The sequence below is a fragment of the Simochromis diagramma genome, unplaced genomic scaffold (genome assembly GCF_900408965.1).
Source record: "Simochromis diagramma unplaced genomic scaffold, fSimDia1.1 OVJJ01000322.1, whole genome shotgun sequence".
Taxonomy (NCBI): domain Eukaryota; kingdom Metazoa; phylum Chordata; class Actinopteri; order Cichliformes; family Cichlidae; genus Simochromis; species Simochromis diagramma.
Genome location: NW_024386731.1, coordinates 246,212 through 259,518, shown reverse-complemented (window position 1 = coordinate 259,518; position 13,307 = coordinate 246,212). Strand labels below are relative to the sequence as shown.

The 13,307-nt window shown below is 40.8% G+C and overlaps 1 protein-coding gene across 1 annotated transcript; it reads left to right on the top strand.

The window, feature by feature from the left end:
- Positions 1–4,055: 4,055 nt before the first annotated feature.
- Positions 4,056–12,378, top strand: lacc1 (laccase (multicopper oxidoreductase) domain containing 1). The gene is made up of 5 exons (XM_040005187.1): positions 4,056–4,738; positions 7,341–7,519; positions 8,310–8,475; positions 8,870–9,095; positions 10,338–12,378. The coding sequence occupies exons 1-5, from the start codon at positions 4,246–4,248 to the stop codon at positions 10,516–10,518; spliced, it is 1,245 nt and encodes a 414-aa protein (XP_039861121.1). The 5' UTR covers positions 4,056–4,245; the 3' UTR covers positions 10,519–12,378.
- Positions 12,379–13,307: the final 929 nt, after the last annotated feature.

Here is a 13,307-nt window from a genome sequence, read left to right as displayed (position 1 = left end):
CAGTCCCAGTGGGCAGCCAGAGTGGGAAAATAGAAAGCTGCAGCAGAGACATCCACTGGGGACAAGCATCACATTTCATATACACGACGCAAGGAGGCCTGCAAGGCCTGAGATGGGGCTTAAAGCATGTAGCCTGGTAACACACAGTGAGGTAAAACACATCTGTATGTGTGAAGCTTCCTGTTTCTGGTTGGTAAGTTGCTGAGAAGTTTGAAATGTGTTATCAAACATGCAGGCTGACGATGAGGAAGCAGGTGGTATCTGAGCTGGATATCTGGCGTCCCCTGGTGGTGGCTCAGGGCACATGCAATCAATCAATTTAAAGTGTACTACATGCAACTATGAACATGTTAGTCAGCTAAAACAAAGCAATAATGAAAATTGAACAAAATAAAGTCATACATATATATATATATATATATATATATATATATATATATATATATATATATATATATATATATATAGTTGTCAGCCACCTCCTGTACATGGATGACATCAAGCTGTATGCCAAGAGTGAACGAGACATCGATTCACTGATCCACACCACCAGGCTATACAGCAATGACATTGGAATGTCGTTCGGACTGGAGAAGTGTAGTCGGATGGTAACAAAGAGAGGGAAGGTAGTCAGAATTGAGGGGATTGAACTACCAGAAGGCAACATTGCAGACATAGAGGACAGTTACAAGTACCTGGGGATCCCGCAGGCGAATGGGAACCATGAAGAGGCCGCTAGAAAAGCTGCAACCACCAAGTACCTGCAGAGGGTCAGGCAAGTCCTGAGGAGTCAGCTGAACGGTAAGAATAAGATCCGGGCCATCAACACGTACGCCCTGCCCGTGATCAGGTACCCTGCTGGGGTAATAGGCTGGCCAAAGGAGGAGATAGAAGCCACTGACATAAAGACAAGAAAGCTCCTTACCATGCATGGAGGGTTTCACCCCAAGTCCAGCACCCTGAGGCTGTACGCTAAGCGGAAGGAAGGGGGCCGGGGACTGGTGAGTGTCAGCACCACAGTCCAGGATGAGACAACGAACATCCAAGAATACATTGGGAAGATGGCCCCAACTGACCGAGTGCTCAGTGAATACCTCAGGCAGCAGAAACCCAAAAAAGAGGAGGGAGACGAGAAACCATCATGGAAGGACAGGCCCCTGCACGGTATGTACCACCAGCAGATAGAGGAGGTGGCTGATATCCAGAAATCCTACCAGTGGCTGGACAAAGCTGGACTGAAAGACAGCACAGAGGCACTAATCATGGCAGCACAAGAACAAGCTCTGAGTACAAGATCCATAGAGGCTGGGGTCTATCACACCAGGCAAGACCCCAGGTGCAGGCTGTGTAAAGATGCCCCAGAGACAATCCAGCACATAACAGCAGGGTGCAAGATGCTAGCAAGCAGGGCATACATGGAACGCCACAACCAAGTGGCCGGCATAGTGTACAGGAACATCTGTGCCGAGTATAACCTGGAAGTCCCGAGGTCAAAATGGGAGATGCCCCCAAGGGTGGTGGAGAATGACCGAGCTAAGATCCTGTGGGACTTCCAGATACAGACGGACAAAATGGTGGTGGCTAACCAACCGGACATAGTGGTGGTAGACAAACAGAAGAAGACGGCCGTAGTGATCGATGTAGCGGTTCCCAATGACAGCAATATCAGGAAGAAGGAACACGAGAAGCTGGAGAAATACCAAGGGCTCAGAGAAGAGCTCGAGAAGATGTGGAGGGTGAAGGTAACGGTGGTCCCCGTGGTAATCGGAGCACTAGGTGCGGTGACTCCCAAGCTAGGCGAGTGGCTCCAGCAGATCCCGGGAATAACATCGGAGATCTCTGTCCAGAAGAGCGCAGTCCTGGGAACAGCTAAGATACTGCGCAGGACCCTCAAGCTCCCAGGCCTCTGGTAGAGGACCCGAGCTTGAAGGATAAACCGCCCGCAGGGGTGTGCTGGGTGTTTTTTATATATATATATATATATATATATATATATATAGAGAGAGAGAGAGAGAGAGAGAGAGAGAGAGAGAGATACAGGTATATAGTTTCAACACTTTTGCATTTGGCTACTGACAATAAAATAAATAACATATAATATGACAGAATATAGTATATGATAAAAAAAAACTCATATATGAATAAATAATAATGATAAAAATTAAAATGATTAAAAAGAAAAAAGTGCAGAAATATACAAAGGAAAACAATTGAATGTTTTTACTAAATGTTGAAATGAATACTCCCAGCTATTTGGTATTGGGTACTTCTGGCTGTTTTTTTTTTAATTATTACTTTTGTATCATAAAGTATAAAAGAGTTTACGAGCCACAGAAGCACATTTTACCCCATCACGCAGTAAAACCCTTCCTGCATGCCTTCGAGTTCCTTCACTGACCTCTCCCAGCAGCACCACATTTTTTTTCTTTTTGTTTTCATTCTCTTTACTTTGTTGTGCTGTTGCACCCGATGTTAATTACGTTGCTGACACTGTGGCTCACAAACAACCCATGGGAAAATCCAACATCCTCCTGCTCATCAGGTGAGTCAGATTTCCACATAGAAAGAGACAGAGCTGACATTCGCAGCCCTGCTGTTCCTCATTCCTCGCGTCTAGCAGCGGTCTGTGCTGTGAAAGCAAAAGCAGCTGACAAACTGTCCTGTGTACTGTACAGATTTCAGGGACAAATCCTGTACACTGTATTCACACTGACGATTGCTTTTGTTTATATTAGACAGTATATGAGTATAATAAATGGGTTATAATATGTTGTAAAGCTGGTGTAAATAGGGAACAAAGAATGCATTAATGACTTTACTTAGAGCTCGAGACAGCTGTAATGATATAAAATATTTCTGACAAATACTGTGCTTTAATCAGTTCCTTAAAAAGCTGGTCTTAGTTTATTCCAACTTCATTGTAGTAAATAATAAACTAGTCACTACTTGGTTTTTTGATGCTTACAAATGCTAAATAGAGGAAGTTTGAGTTTGACCACATGGACTGTACATACAGGGATCATATGCTCTGGCAGTTACCATAATTTCCATCATGACAAAAAATGATTAATAATGTGGTGCTACTACTTATGTTACGCCACTCATATCAATTAAGGTTACAAAATACCCTGATTTTAATTCCATTTGAACTTTAACCTTCTTTATCCCATTTATCTGCTTTCTTTTCAGCTTTTTTATTTTTTTTATTTATTTTTTTTACATTATGCTAGTATCATTCAAACACTAAAATATAGTTAATCCTGTCACTCTGTAATTCTTTCATAAACAACAAATTACAATCAAGTTATAATTTATTTATGCACGGTCAGTATGCATGGAGGGAGTCAGGAAAGAGATCCAACAGTGAGTGTCTACAGCTATCTGTAAAACATGGTGGAGGCTGTGTAATGGTTTGGATTTGCATTTCAGCCAGTGGTGTTTGATGTCTTGTTACAATCAAAAATAGAGTTGCATTTTCATCCACCATGTAGTTCCATGTAGGCCTGTACATGTTTCAACAAACTGCTGCACCTATTTCCTAGCAAAATATAAAGAAATGGGGGCTGACTCTAATACACAGTACTATATACTGTTTGAATGACAGCATGAAAATGACACATACTAAACTCCAATCAAGTATTTACCAGCTGAAAGAAAATAGGAACTCCATTTGGTGTATACTCTGATTTATTCACGGCATTAGATTAAACCTATTCATGCATTTATAACCTCAACATGATAACATTATGCAAAACCATTAAAAAGGTTAAAATGTTGCTTTAATAATATTAGAATAAGCCGTTCTATCTGATCTATATCAGTTTGACAACATGAGTGTCTACAGACATGCTGTAGCGGTTTAGCCTACGCTGTGTGCTAATAGGTTAATACTTGCAGTATTTCTCGGGGACACGCTGGTGCAGTTTGTGGCCAGCATGCTGTGCTCCTAATGTTTTGCAGAAAAGTCTGTATTGTTCACACTTGGACTTCACTCGACCTTTACTGTATGCAGCAGTCAGCAGCTGCTGAGGAAAGAAGAATTTCCACCGAGCGTTAGGACTTTCCAGAGTGGGCGGAGCGACTGTGCAGTGCAGGAAGTACTGAGTCAGCTGTAGTTTCTGTAGTTTTTGAGGTATGTTGGTTGTCAAACACGTTCCTTGCGGTCCCGCATAAAGGGCAGGGAGTCTGCGTTTGTCTGCGAGTTTTCTCTGTGTGCTGAGCGGCAGATACTTCAGCTTCTCCGCGATGAGTCGAGCCGTGCTGGTGGATCTGCTTCACCGCTGCTGTGCATCATGCACGGGCGCTTCTCTGCTGGAGGACTCGGTTTCAGACTCGCAGGTCTTCGTGCTGTGCGGGAACACTTACCGGGAGAAAAACGGCTTCGTAGACACGTTCTTGAGCTCCTGCAAAAGTGTGCACATCCTGGACTCGAGCTCCGCAGTGGAGAGTTTGTACCGTTTCAAGCAGACTTTGGACCAGCTGGACCTGAGCTCGATCACGGTCCTCACCACCGCACAGGGCAAAGAGGTGCTGGCTCATTACCAGAACCTCCTTTTTACGGCCATATACGACTTCCAGTACAAGCAGAGACCGGTGGACGAGACTTGTCCTAGTTGCAGAGCCTCCACAGATTCGGTCTCACCTGGCGAAGAAGTGTGCGAAGAAGTGTCGACGTTTATGCAGCAGCTTCCTGCGCTGAAGGGAGAACTCACAGTTCTGAAGTCTGCGCTCATTCCAGGTCGGCTTAAGCAAAATATACTGATGAGTTTTATGGGAGTTATTAAATTACTGTATAAGTGAATGGAGTTTGGATTTCTCCTCCTACATCAAGGGTGTCAAACATAAGTCTCGAGGGCCAGAATCGGTCGTACAAAGACTCCAATTTGGGCCATTGAATTATTTTTAAAAATGTGAACGAGTGCATAGATTTTAAACTTTTAGGTGTATTTTTATATATTTTACAGCTTCTCCTGTTGATAAAGATCTCGCCCACTGGTAGTCATACAATAGCAAAGTACGGTAATAAATAAACAATTAAGGTTCCTGTTAACATTAGTGCACGATATGTGAAATGAAAACAGATTGACTTCCCCGTCCCACACTAACTGTTTGGGAACAGCATGTTTTCCATTTTCTGTAAATGGGTGTATATTTGAAAGGAAGCTAGAATGAGTTTGTCTATCAAAACTTAATATGTCATACATACAGTGGGGCAAAAAAGTATTTAGTCAGCCACCGATTGTGCAAGTTCCCCCACCTAAAATGATGGCAGAGGTCAGTAATTTGCACCAGAGGTACACTTCAACTGTGAGAGACAGAATGTGAAAAAAAAAAAAAAAAAAAAATCCATGAATTCACATGGTAGGATTTGTAAAGAATTTATTCGTAAATCAGGGTGGAAAATAAGTATTTGGTCAATAACAAAAATACAACTCAATACTTTGTAACATAACCTTTGTTGGCAATAACAGAGGTCAAACGTTTACTATAGGTCTTTACCAGGTTTGCACACACAGTAGCTGGTATTTTGGCCCATTCCTCCATGCAGATCTTCTCGAGAGCAGTGATGTTTTGGGGCTGTCGCCGAGCAACACGGACTTTCAACTCCCGCCACAGATTTTCTATGGGGTTGAGGTCTGGAGACTGGCTAGGCCACTCCAGGACTTTCAAATGCTTCTTACGGAGCCACTCCTTTGTTGCCCGGGCGGTGTGTTTTGGATCATTGTCATGTTGGAAGACCCAGCCTCGTTTCATCTTCAAAGTTCTCACTGATGGAAGGAGGTTTTGGCTCAAAATCTCACGATACATGGCCCCATTCATTCTGTCCTTAACACGGATCAGTCGTCCTGTCCCCTTGGCAGAAAAACAGCCCCATAGCATGATGTTTCCACCCCCATGCTTCACAGTAGGTATGGTGTTCTTGGGATGCAACTCAGTATTCTTCTTCCTCCAAACACGACGAGTTGAGTTTATACCAAAAAGTTCTACTTTGGTTTCATCTGACCACATGACATTCTCCCAATCCTCTGCTGTATCATCCATGTGCTCTCTGGCAAACTTCAGACTGGCCTGGACATGCACTGGCTTCAGCAGCGGAACACGTCTGGCACTGTGGGATTTGATTCCCTGCCGTTGTAGTGTGTTACTGATGGTGACCTTTGTTACTTTGGTCCCAGCTCTCTGCAGGTCATTCACCAGGTCCCCCCGTGTGGTTCTGGGATCTTTGCTCACTGTTCTCATGATCATTTTGACCCCACGGGATGAGATCTTGCGTGGAGCCCCAGATCGAGGGAGATTATCAGTGGTCTTGTATGTCTTCCATTTTCTGATGATTGCTCCCACAGTTGATTTTTTCACACCAAGCTGCTTGCCTATTGTAGATTCACTCTTCCCAGTCTGGTGCAGGTCTACAATACTTTTCCTGGTGTCCTTCGAAAGCTCTTTGGTCTTGGCCATGGCGGAGTTTGGAGTCTGACTGTTTGAGGCTGTGGACAGGTGTCTTTTATACAGATGATGAGTTCAAACAGGTGCCATTCATACAGTCATACATATACTCTTATACGTACAGGTTGACCTAGTGACAAATATTGCACCAATTACAATTCCAGCAGTCCTTGTGAATATGGTGATTTCCGAAATTGAAAGTGATTCACTGCCTCTTCTCATGACTTGTTTATTATTAATATAATTGTACTATATATTTGCATAGTAAACCAGTCTTAATTGGAGAAAAACTGTTCACTGCTACTTGACTGTTTTATTTTATATCTTTATACCACTTAAACTTAGAATACTATAGAGTAAGGGAAACTGAGAATGTACCAATACCCAACACCATATACCGTTGGACTCCTATGTCCATGCAAATATGTCCTAGTGTACTGATAACAGGAGACATACAGTGGTGTGAAAAAGTTTTTCACACTGGGCCATGTAGGTTTAATTTTTTCCACCTTAATAATAAACACTTTCATTTAGAAATTGTTTACTTGTGTTATCTTTGTCTAGAATTTAAATTTATTTGATTATCTGAAACATTTAAGTGTGACAAACATACAAAAAATAGTTAATCAGGAAGGGGGGGAACACTTTTTCACACAACTGTGCATGAGATCAGCTCATGTTATCATTTAATCCTGACATTTAATGAATTTTCTTATCATTTAGTGCACTGTGTTAAATTTTCTATTAAAGTATAATCTGTTGACGAGATGTTGGTAAATAAATACAAACCGAGCTAGAAGTAGCTTAGCATTCATTTAAATGCTATTAAATGTATTTATTTCAATGTGTTATTTTAGAAAAGCACTTTACCTTTTTTCTCTCCCTCTTTGTCTCAGATTGTTTTGGTCATGGCTTCAGCACCCGTACAGGTGGTGTGTCCTACATCTCGACCTTATCCTCCTTGAATCTGTTCAGCAGCTGCAGGAGGAGGGACCCAGTGGCTGTGGTAATGGAGAACAGGCGCCGATTAGCCCTCCATGCTGGTTTCCATCCTCAGCCCATGCATTTAGTCAAGGTACTCAACACTATTAGAATTTTCCCCTTTAATGTATTATCTGTATTATGTAAAAAGGGTGTTGGAACATATTTGTAGTAATTAAAGCTAGAGTCTGACCAATTGGCAGCCTGCAATTATCAGCTGATATTAACTGTATGAAAAACGAAAAAGTAAAGAAGAGATGGGAGAAACAACCATGTTCAACCATGTTATGAATGTTGATGTTACATGACTTGTCCACCAGAGGGCATCCTGCAACGTCCACATTCCAAACACAACAAACAACCAGCTGATCCAAGCTGGCAGACAGAGCGCAAATGAGCAATAAATAGCTCCGTGTAACAGACATAGAGAAACCTGTTTGGATTCTATGTGTCTGAAAGAAAAACAAATATTATATTGGAATATCGGATTTTTAAATCACCAAATATCAGACTTAAAATATCCTCTCAGCCGCACCTTAAAGTACGAGTAGCATGTATAAAAATATATCAACTTGCATATATTAAGGTGCAAGTTTTACATATTTAATTCTGGATGCACATCTGTTTGATATAATCTTTTGTTTTTAATATTCACCAACGTATTTCACATGTTAATAAACTAAAGCAAACGAGCATTCACAGTCAAAGAAAATGAATATGCAACAGTAACAAATAATTAACAGATTAACACTCATTTTTTATTTTTAGTTGTTTTTGTTTTTTTGTTTTCCAACTTCGGGACAGTTTTGTTCTGACCTCAGTGCTGAGGGTCAGTGATGTGAGATCAGTGTTTTGTTAAAGGACTGTCGGCTTGTTTTCTGAAGGTGAACCACGCTAACGATGTCTGGGTCTTGGGGAAAGCTGAGCCCGAGAGTTACGATGCAATGGTGACCAATCAGACTGGGCTCGTCTTAGCAGCTCCAGGGGCCGACTGCATGCCGCTCCTCTTTGCTGATCCCGTCGCAAAAGTTATCGGAGTCGCACATGCAGGTCAGCCCTCACTGCTTCTCAAAGTTTTGACCACTGACTGCTAATTTAGGGAACCATCATCTCATTGGGGGCCAATCAAGAAAAAAAAATGCACATCAGAACTATTAGTTAGTGTTTTTAATATGTCTATGTGTGTGAAAGAGAAACTTGAGTAGAGGAACTTAAGAAGACTTTGCAGAAAGCACACACTTCAACATTCTTTGGAATCAAAGTAAATTCTTTCAGTGTTATTTATGCTATAGACTCTTTATATAATTTTTTTTAGCCTTTGGTGCCCCCTAGAGGATTTATTTATTCAAGCTAAAACCAAACAGTTGAAGAGAGCGTGCAAAAGAGGCTGCAGTGGTACAATTTTACGATATGAACTCTGACGATGAAATGGCTACATTTACAGGTTGGAGAGGAACCATAATGGGGGTTGCCATGGCCACTGTGAATGCCATGGTGACAGAATTTGCTTGCCAAGTTAGCAACATTGTGGTGGCTGTGGGACCATCAGTGGGACCCTGCTGCTATACCATGGAAAGAGACCAGGCGTTGGACTTCATGAGCATCCATCCAGACTGTGTTCCTGATCCAGAATCAGCCAGACCACACGTCGACATCCGTCTCGCCAACAGGTACGGCTCATGAAACGAGAACACTCGCACAATAGATTAAATAGAGCTGAGAAAAGTACAGAATGTCTGTGAACAAGGAAAAGAAAATAGCTCTATATTCTGTTGCCTACATTGTAGAGGGAGTCTTAGTCTGCAATAAGAGAATGAATAGGGAAGAGGTTAAAGTGGGATTCAGCAGGTGGGGATCCCTAAAACCAATTGCAAGGTCTCAGTGTGGAGAAATGAATCACAACTCAAAATAATTTCTCTTAAGAGCTTCAGTAGATTTTCGTAAATTTCCAGTTTATCACCACTGAGCAATCCTTACCTTTAAATCTAAGCTCTCTCCTTCCTCTCCTGTCCTGTATTTCTTATCTGTATCTCGCTCTCTGTAAAATACAGCAGCCGGACCTTTAACACACACTGTGTGACAAACTGCACACAAACACATTGTGTTACCTGCCACTTTTTAAAAAAATTACTCAAGTAAAGAACAGATAACTGGAAATTCTACTTAAGTACAGTAATGAAGTATTTCTACGTTATTACTTCCCACCTCTAAGATTAACCAATGAGGGAAAACTGATTGTTGCAGAGCAAGAAACAAATTTAGGATTTATTGTGGATGTTGATCGGCATTCACATAAAATTTATATTTTCTTGCTAAGGTCATAAAAGCATTCTGAAGATGCCCTTTTCATTTGAGTCTGGCTCAAATTTAACCTGAATTTCAGAAAATGTTCACGATGTTTTATATACAAATTCAAAGTGTATTTAAACAGACTAAACAGACTAGTGGATGCACTGACTACCCAGATTCTATTTTTAAGAGATGTTCCAAGATGTACTAGTCTCGTTCTTTGAAGATGTAAAAGGTAACTGTGGCAGCCACTCAATGATGACTCAGACTTGAACTTAAATACATCTCAGAGGAAATCATAGCTGAGTGAATTCTCCAAGTTCACTTTCATTCTGTCACTAGTGTTAGAGTGTGTTATATTTATTATGGAGTTAATCAATAAGATCAAGTAAGAGCTTCAGTTTAAGATTAAGGGTCTTCTTGCATTTACCCATTCTGGGTTGTATGGAGAGGAGGTAAGAGGAGAGAAAGGAGGTCCTTGTTTAAATTTTCAGCCATTACTATTTGAGTATGTGTTGGAAATAGTACACTGAAGCTTTAAGGTCTTTAATATTGAATTCATATATGGGATTTGTTTTTCGCTCAGCTGTGAACCAAACAATATGTCTAATTTCCCATCCCAGAGTTCTCCTCCAGAAAGGTGGCGTCCTGCCCGAGCACATCCATGACAACACGATGACGCACTGGTCCTGCGTGACGCCCTGCACCTCATGTCACCCTGAAAACTACTTCTCCCATGTCAGAGATGGGCTTAACTTTGGCACACAGGTGGGCTTCCTGTGGATCAAACAAACGAACGAATGAATGAGTGTTTAGCACACTTACCTCATATTGTTGTCAGCTAAAGCTCCACAAAGTCAATGTGCTTTTTTGGTAAAATTACGTGGTATAAAAAATGTTAAAAGCAGCAGACAGAAAATAGCTAAAAACCAATTGTTTGCTAATTTACTGTTTGATATTTACAGCTTTAAGGATAATTTTGCATGTCCCACAGATTCTAATCTTCAAATAAACTAGAGGATTAAAGTTACAATGTGCAAAATCTCAATACTAGATGTCAGTACATAGCAGACTGCATTCAACTGAGTTCTGTTTTCGTACCCCTCCCAATTCAAATGCACAATCCTAGCTAAGGTGGCTTCCATTCATCTGTAGTGAGTGCAGGCTGTCAGTCCACTGTTCACCTCAGCAGTAGCAATATGTATTGACATCTATGGACTCTAGAGGGAAACTGCAAAACTTTGTGGCTGAGTCCAATATGAGTCAGTGAAGCTCATTTCTGTCTGACAACGATACTGCAGTGTTGTTGAGGATATCGAACTTTTTGTCATTAAACACTGCCCTTTAGTAACACTTTCTTTGAAGTGGAGCTAACTTTGTTGGATTCAGAGTCTTAGCGATTAAACTCTCATACGATGTGAGAATGTAATCAAATTGTTTATTGGAGGGAAAATGTGATTTTTAGGACACTTGAGTCTAACATTAGCTAATATAGCATTAGCTTATTGCTGTTGTGTTTTAGCCAGCTCATTGTTAGCTGTCTGGAGGCCGTAGAGTCGCATGTCTAATCTGCCATCAATAAGTAATTATAATGATATCAGGAAGAAATGAACATGTTTATGCACATTTTCGTGTGTTAGAGCTCTGACTTCAGCTCAGTAGGTTCAGCTGAGGAGAAAGAGGATGACACTTGATCCAGGTATCACCTTCCCTCGCATTTTCGCTTCTTTAATGAAAACAACCACTTCTCAGATAATAAAACATGGGTATGATCATATCTTGAGTCTGTAGGTGCAGACACAAATTAATATTTTACTAAGCTAAATTATTACTATTTTATTTTTTAAAATTTCACTAACTTTCAGGGATTTCTCACTTGAACAAACATGTTTTATAGCTCGTAAGATTTTTGGGGGTGAATCTAACTCTGCAGGGAATTATTTCTATGTTGTTGGAAACAGCATAGAAATACTGGACTGATACAGTTTGTCCAAACATGTATATTTGGATAGTTTACCTGTATTGTGGGTCCAATGTACCAAGCAAACTACCCACTAGCCAGTAAGCATTCATCTAGCTGCTCTAATCTGTATCTCTTAATTCCAACCTGAGCTAACAGAATTATTAATTTAGAGAATGAATGGTGGGTTTAAATACTTGGATAACACCCGGACCAAATAGACCTTTTTCTTTTTATTCTTGTACTGAAAATCTTGAGAGATGGTTTTTAATGGCATTTAACTTTAGTCAGAGACGTACAGCATAATATTACTCAGTGATATAAGATTTAAGACAGAACACACATACCTTAAAGGAGTGAGGCTCTAAGCGGTGAGGCCATTCAATTTCTCTTGGTGAATGACTGTAAAAATCTGTACAGCATATTTTACGTTGATATTTCTCTTCCTGCATTGTAAAGCATGGTAATTTTAGTGTTCAATAAACTTTCAGTCCAATGACCGGCTACGTGGGTTTTATTAATAAACTGAATGACAGATAGCAGTTGGGTTCATCAGAGTTCAAATCTGTCACATTTTACAGTAGAATATCCAGGCGATAGATGGGTCATTTCATGAAAACCAACCAACTGCACCAGTTTAATGTTTCTGATGGAGAGGAACAGAAACAACCATTAGTTTGATCTGTTCTCTGATTATTCTGTGGGGGAAAAAAATAACTTTTGAGTCCAACTTTTAAAGGATTTCATCACCATGTGAGATAAGCCAGAACAAGTTATACCAAATAGGAAATTTGTTTTTTGTTTTTTTAAACCTAGTGTTTGATATTCCCACTATAGCCTTAATTCATTCTCTGTCAAAAATAATTTTCCAGTAATCTACAATCCTGTTTAATTCTGTGGCTGTTAGGTGGAGACACTAGTTGATTTTACATATCAGTTTCAGTTCCAAACTTTTAGGAGCATTAAACTTTCTGTTGTTTGATTTAATATAATGAGTAAATGTAATTTTATTAAGCATGACAGACACAGACATCTTCAGGGATACAGACAATTTTTATTCTGAGACAAAAGTCTTGATTTGTCTTACAAAGCAGCCTTTTTCCTAAAAAATAAAATAAATATAACAAAGATAATTTTAGTAACACAAAGTGTCTCACTGAAAAGATCGGCTGTTTTCTCAACAGCCTCATCACTGCATAAAATTAACTGGAAACAGAAGCATCACATTTCTGCATGTTTCACCAACACTGACACGGGATCTGTGTCATGGCTACTGAACGGACCCACGCGCAGACAGTTCTTGTCAAGGAAACAAAAGGGGATTTATTTACAACAGGGATCACCTTAGTGCAAAATATATGTACAGTGAGTTGGGAGGGGGTCCAGGGCTCCAGGGAGAGAAGGGGGGGGGGGGGGGGAATCTCCACACACACGCTTCCCTTTCCACTCAGTCACCGCCACCGCTCCTCCGCACACACGCACTCCTCTTCAGCCGCACTCGCTCCAACACTCCACACACTGCCCCACTTGGACAGGTCCGGTGATTCGGTCCAGAATCTACAGACAAGAAGTTCACGGTTAGTTCCACAACAGGAAAAACAGACAAAACTTCTTTGAATAAGCCGCGAGCACG

Excerpts from the sequence above, each read along its gene's own strand:
- lacc1 (XM_040005187.1), top strand. The coding sequence starts at position 4,246 with ATGAGTCGAGCCGTGCTGGTGGATCTGCTTCACCGCTGCTGTGCATCA. Across the intron at positions 7,520-8,309 it reads AGCCCATGCATTTAGTCAAG|GTGAACCACGCTAACGATGT; the intron begins GTACTCAACACT and ends TGTTTTCTGAAG. Across the intron at positions 9,096-10,337 it reads GACATCCGTCTCGCCAACAG|AGTTCTCCTCCAGAAAGGTG; the intron begins GTACGGCTCATG and ends TTCCCATCCCAG.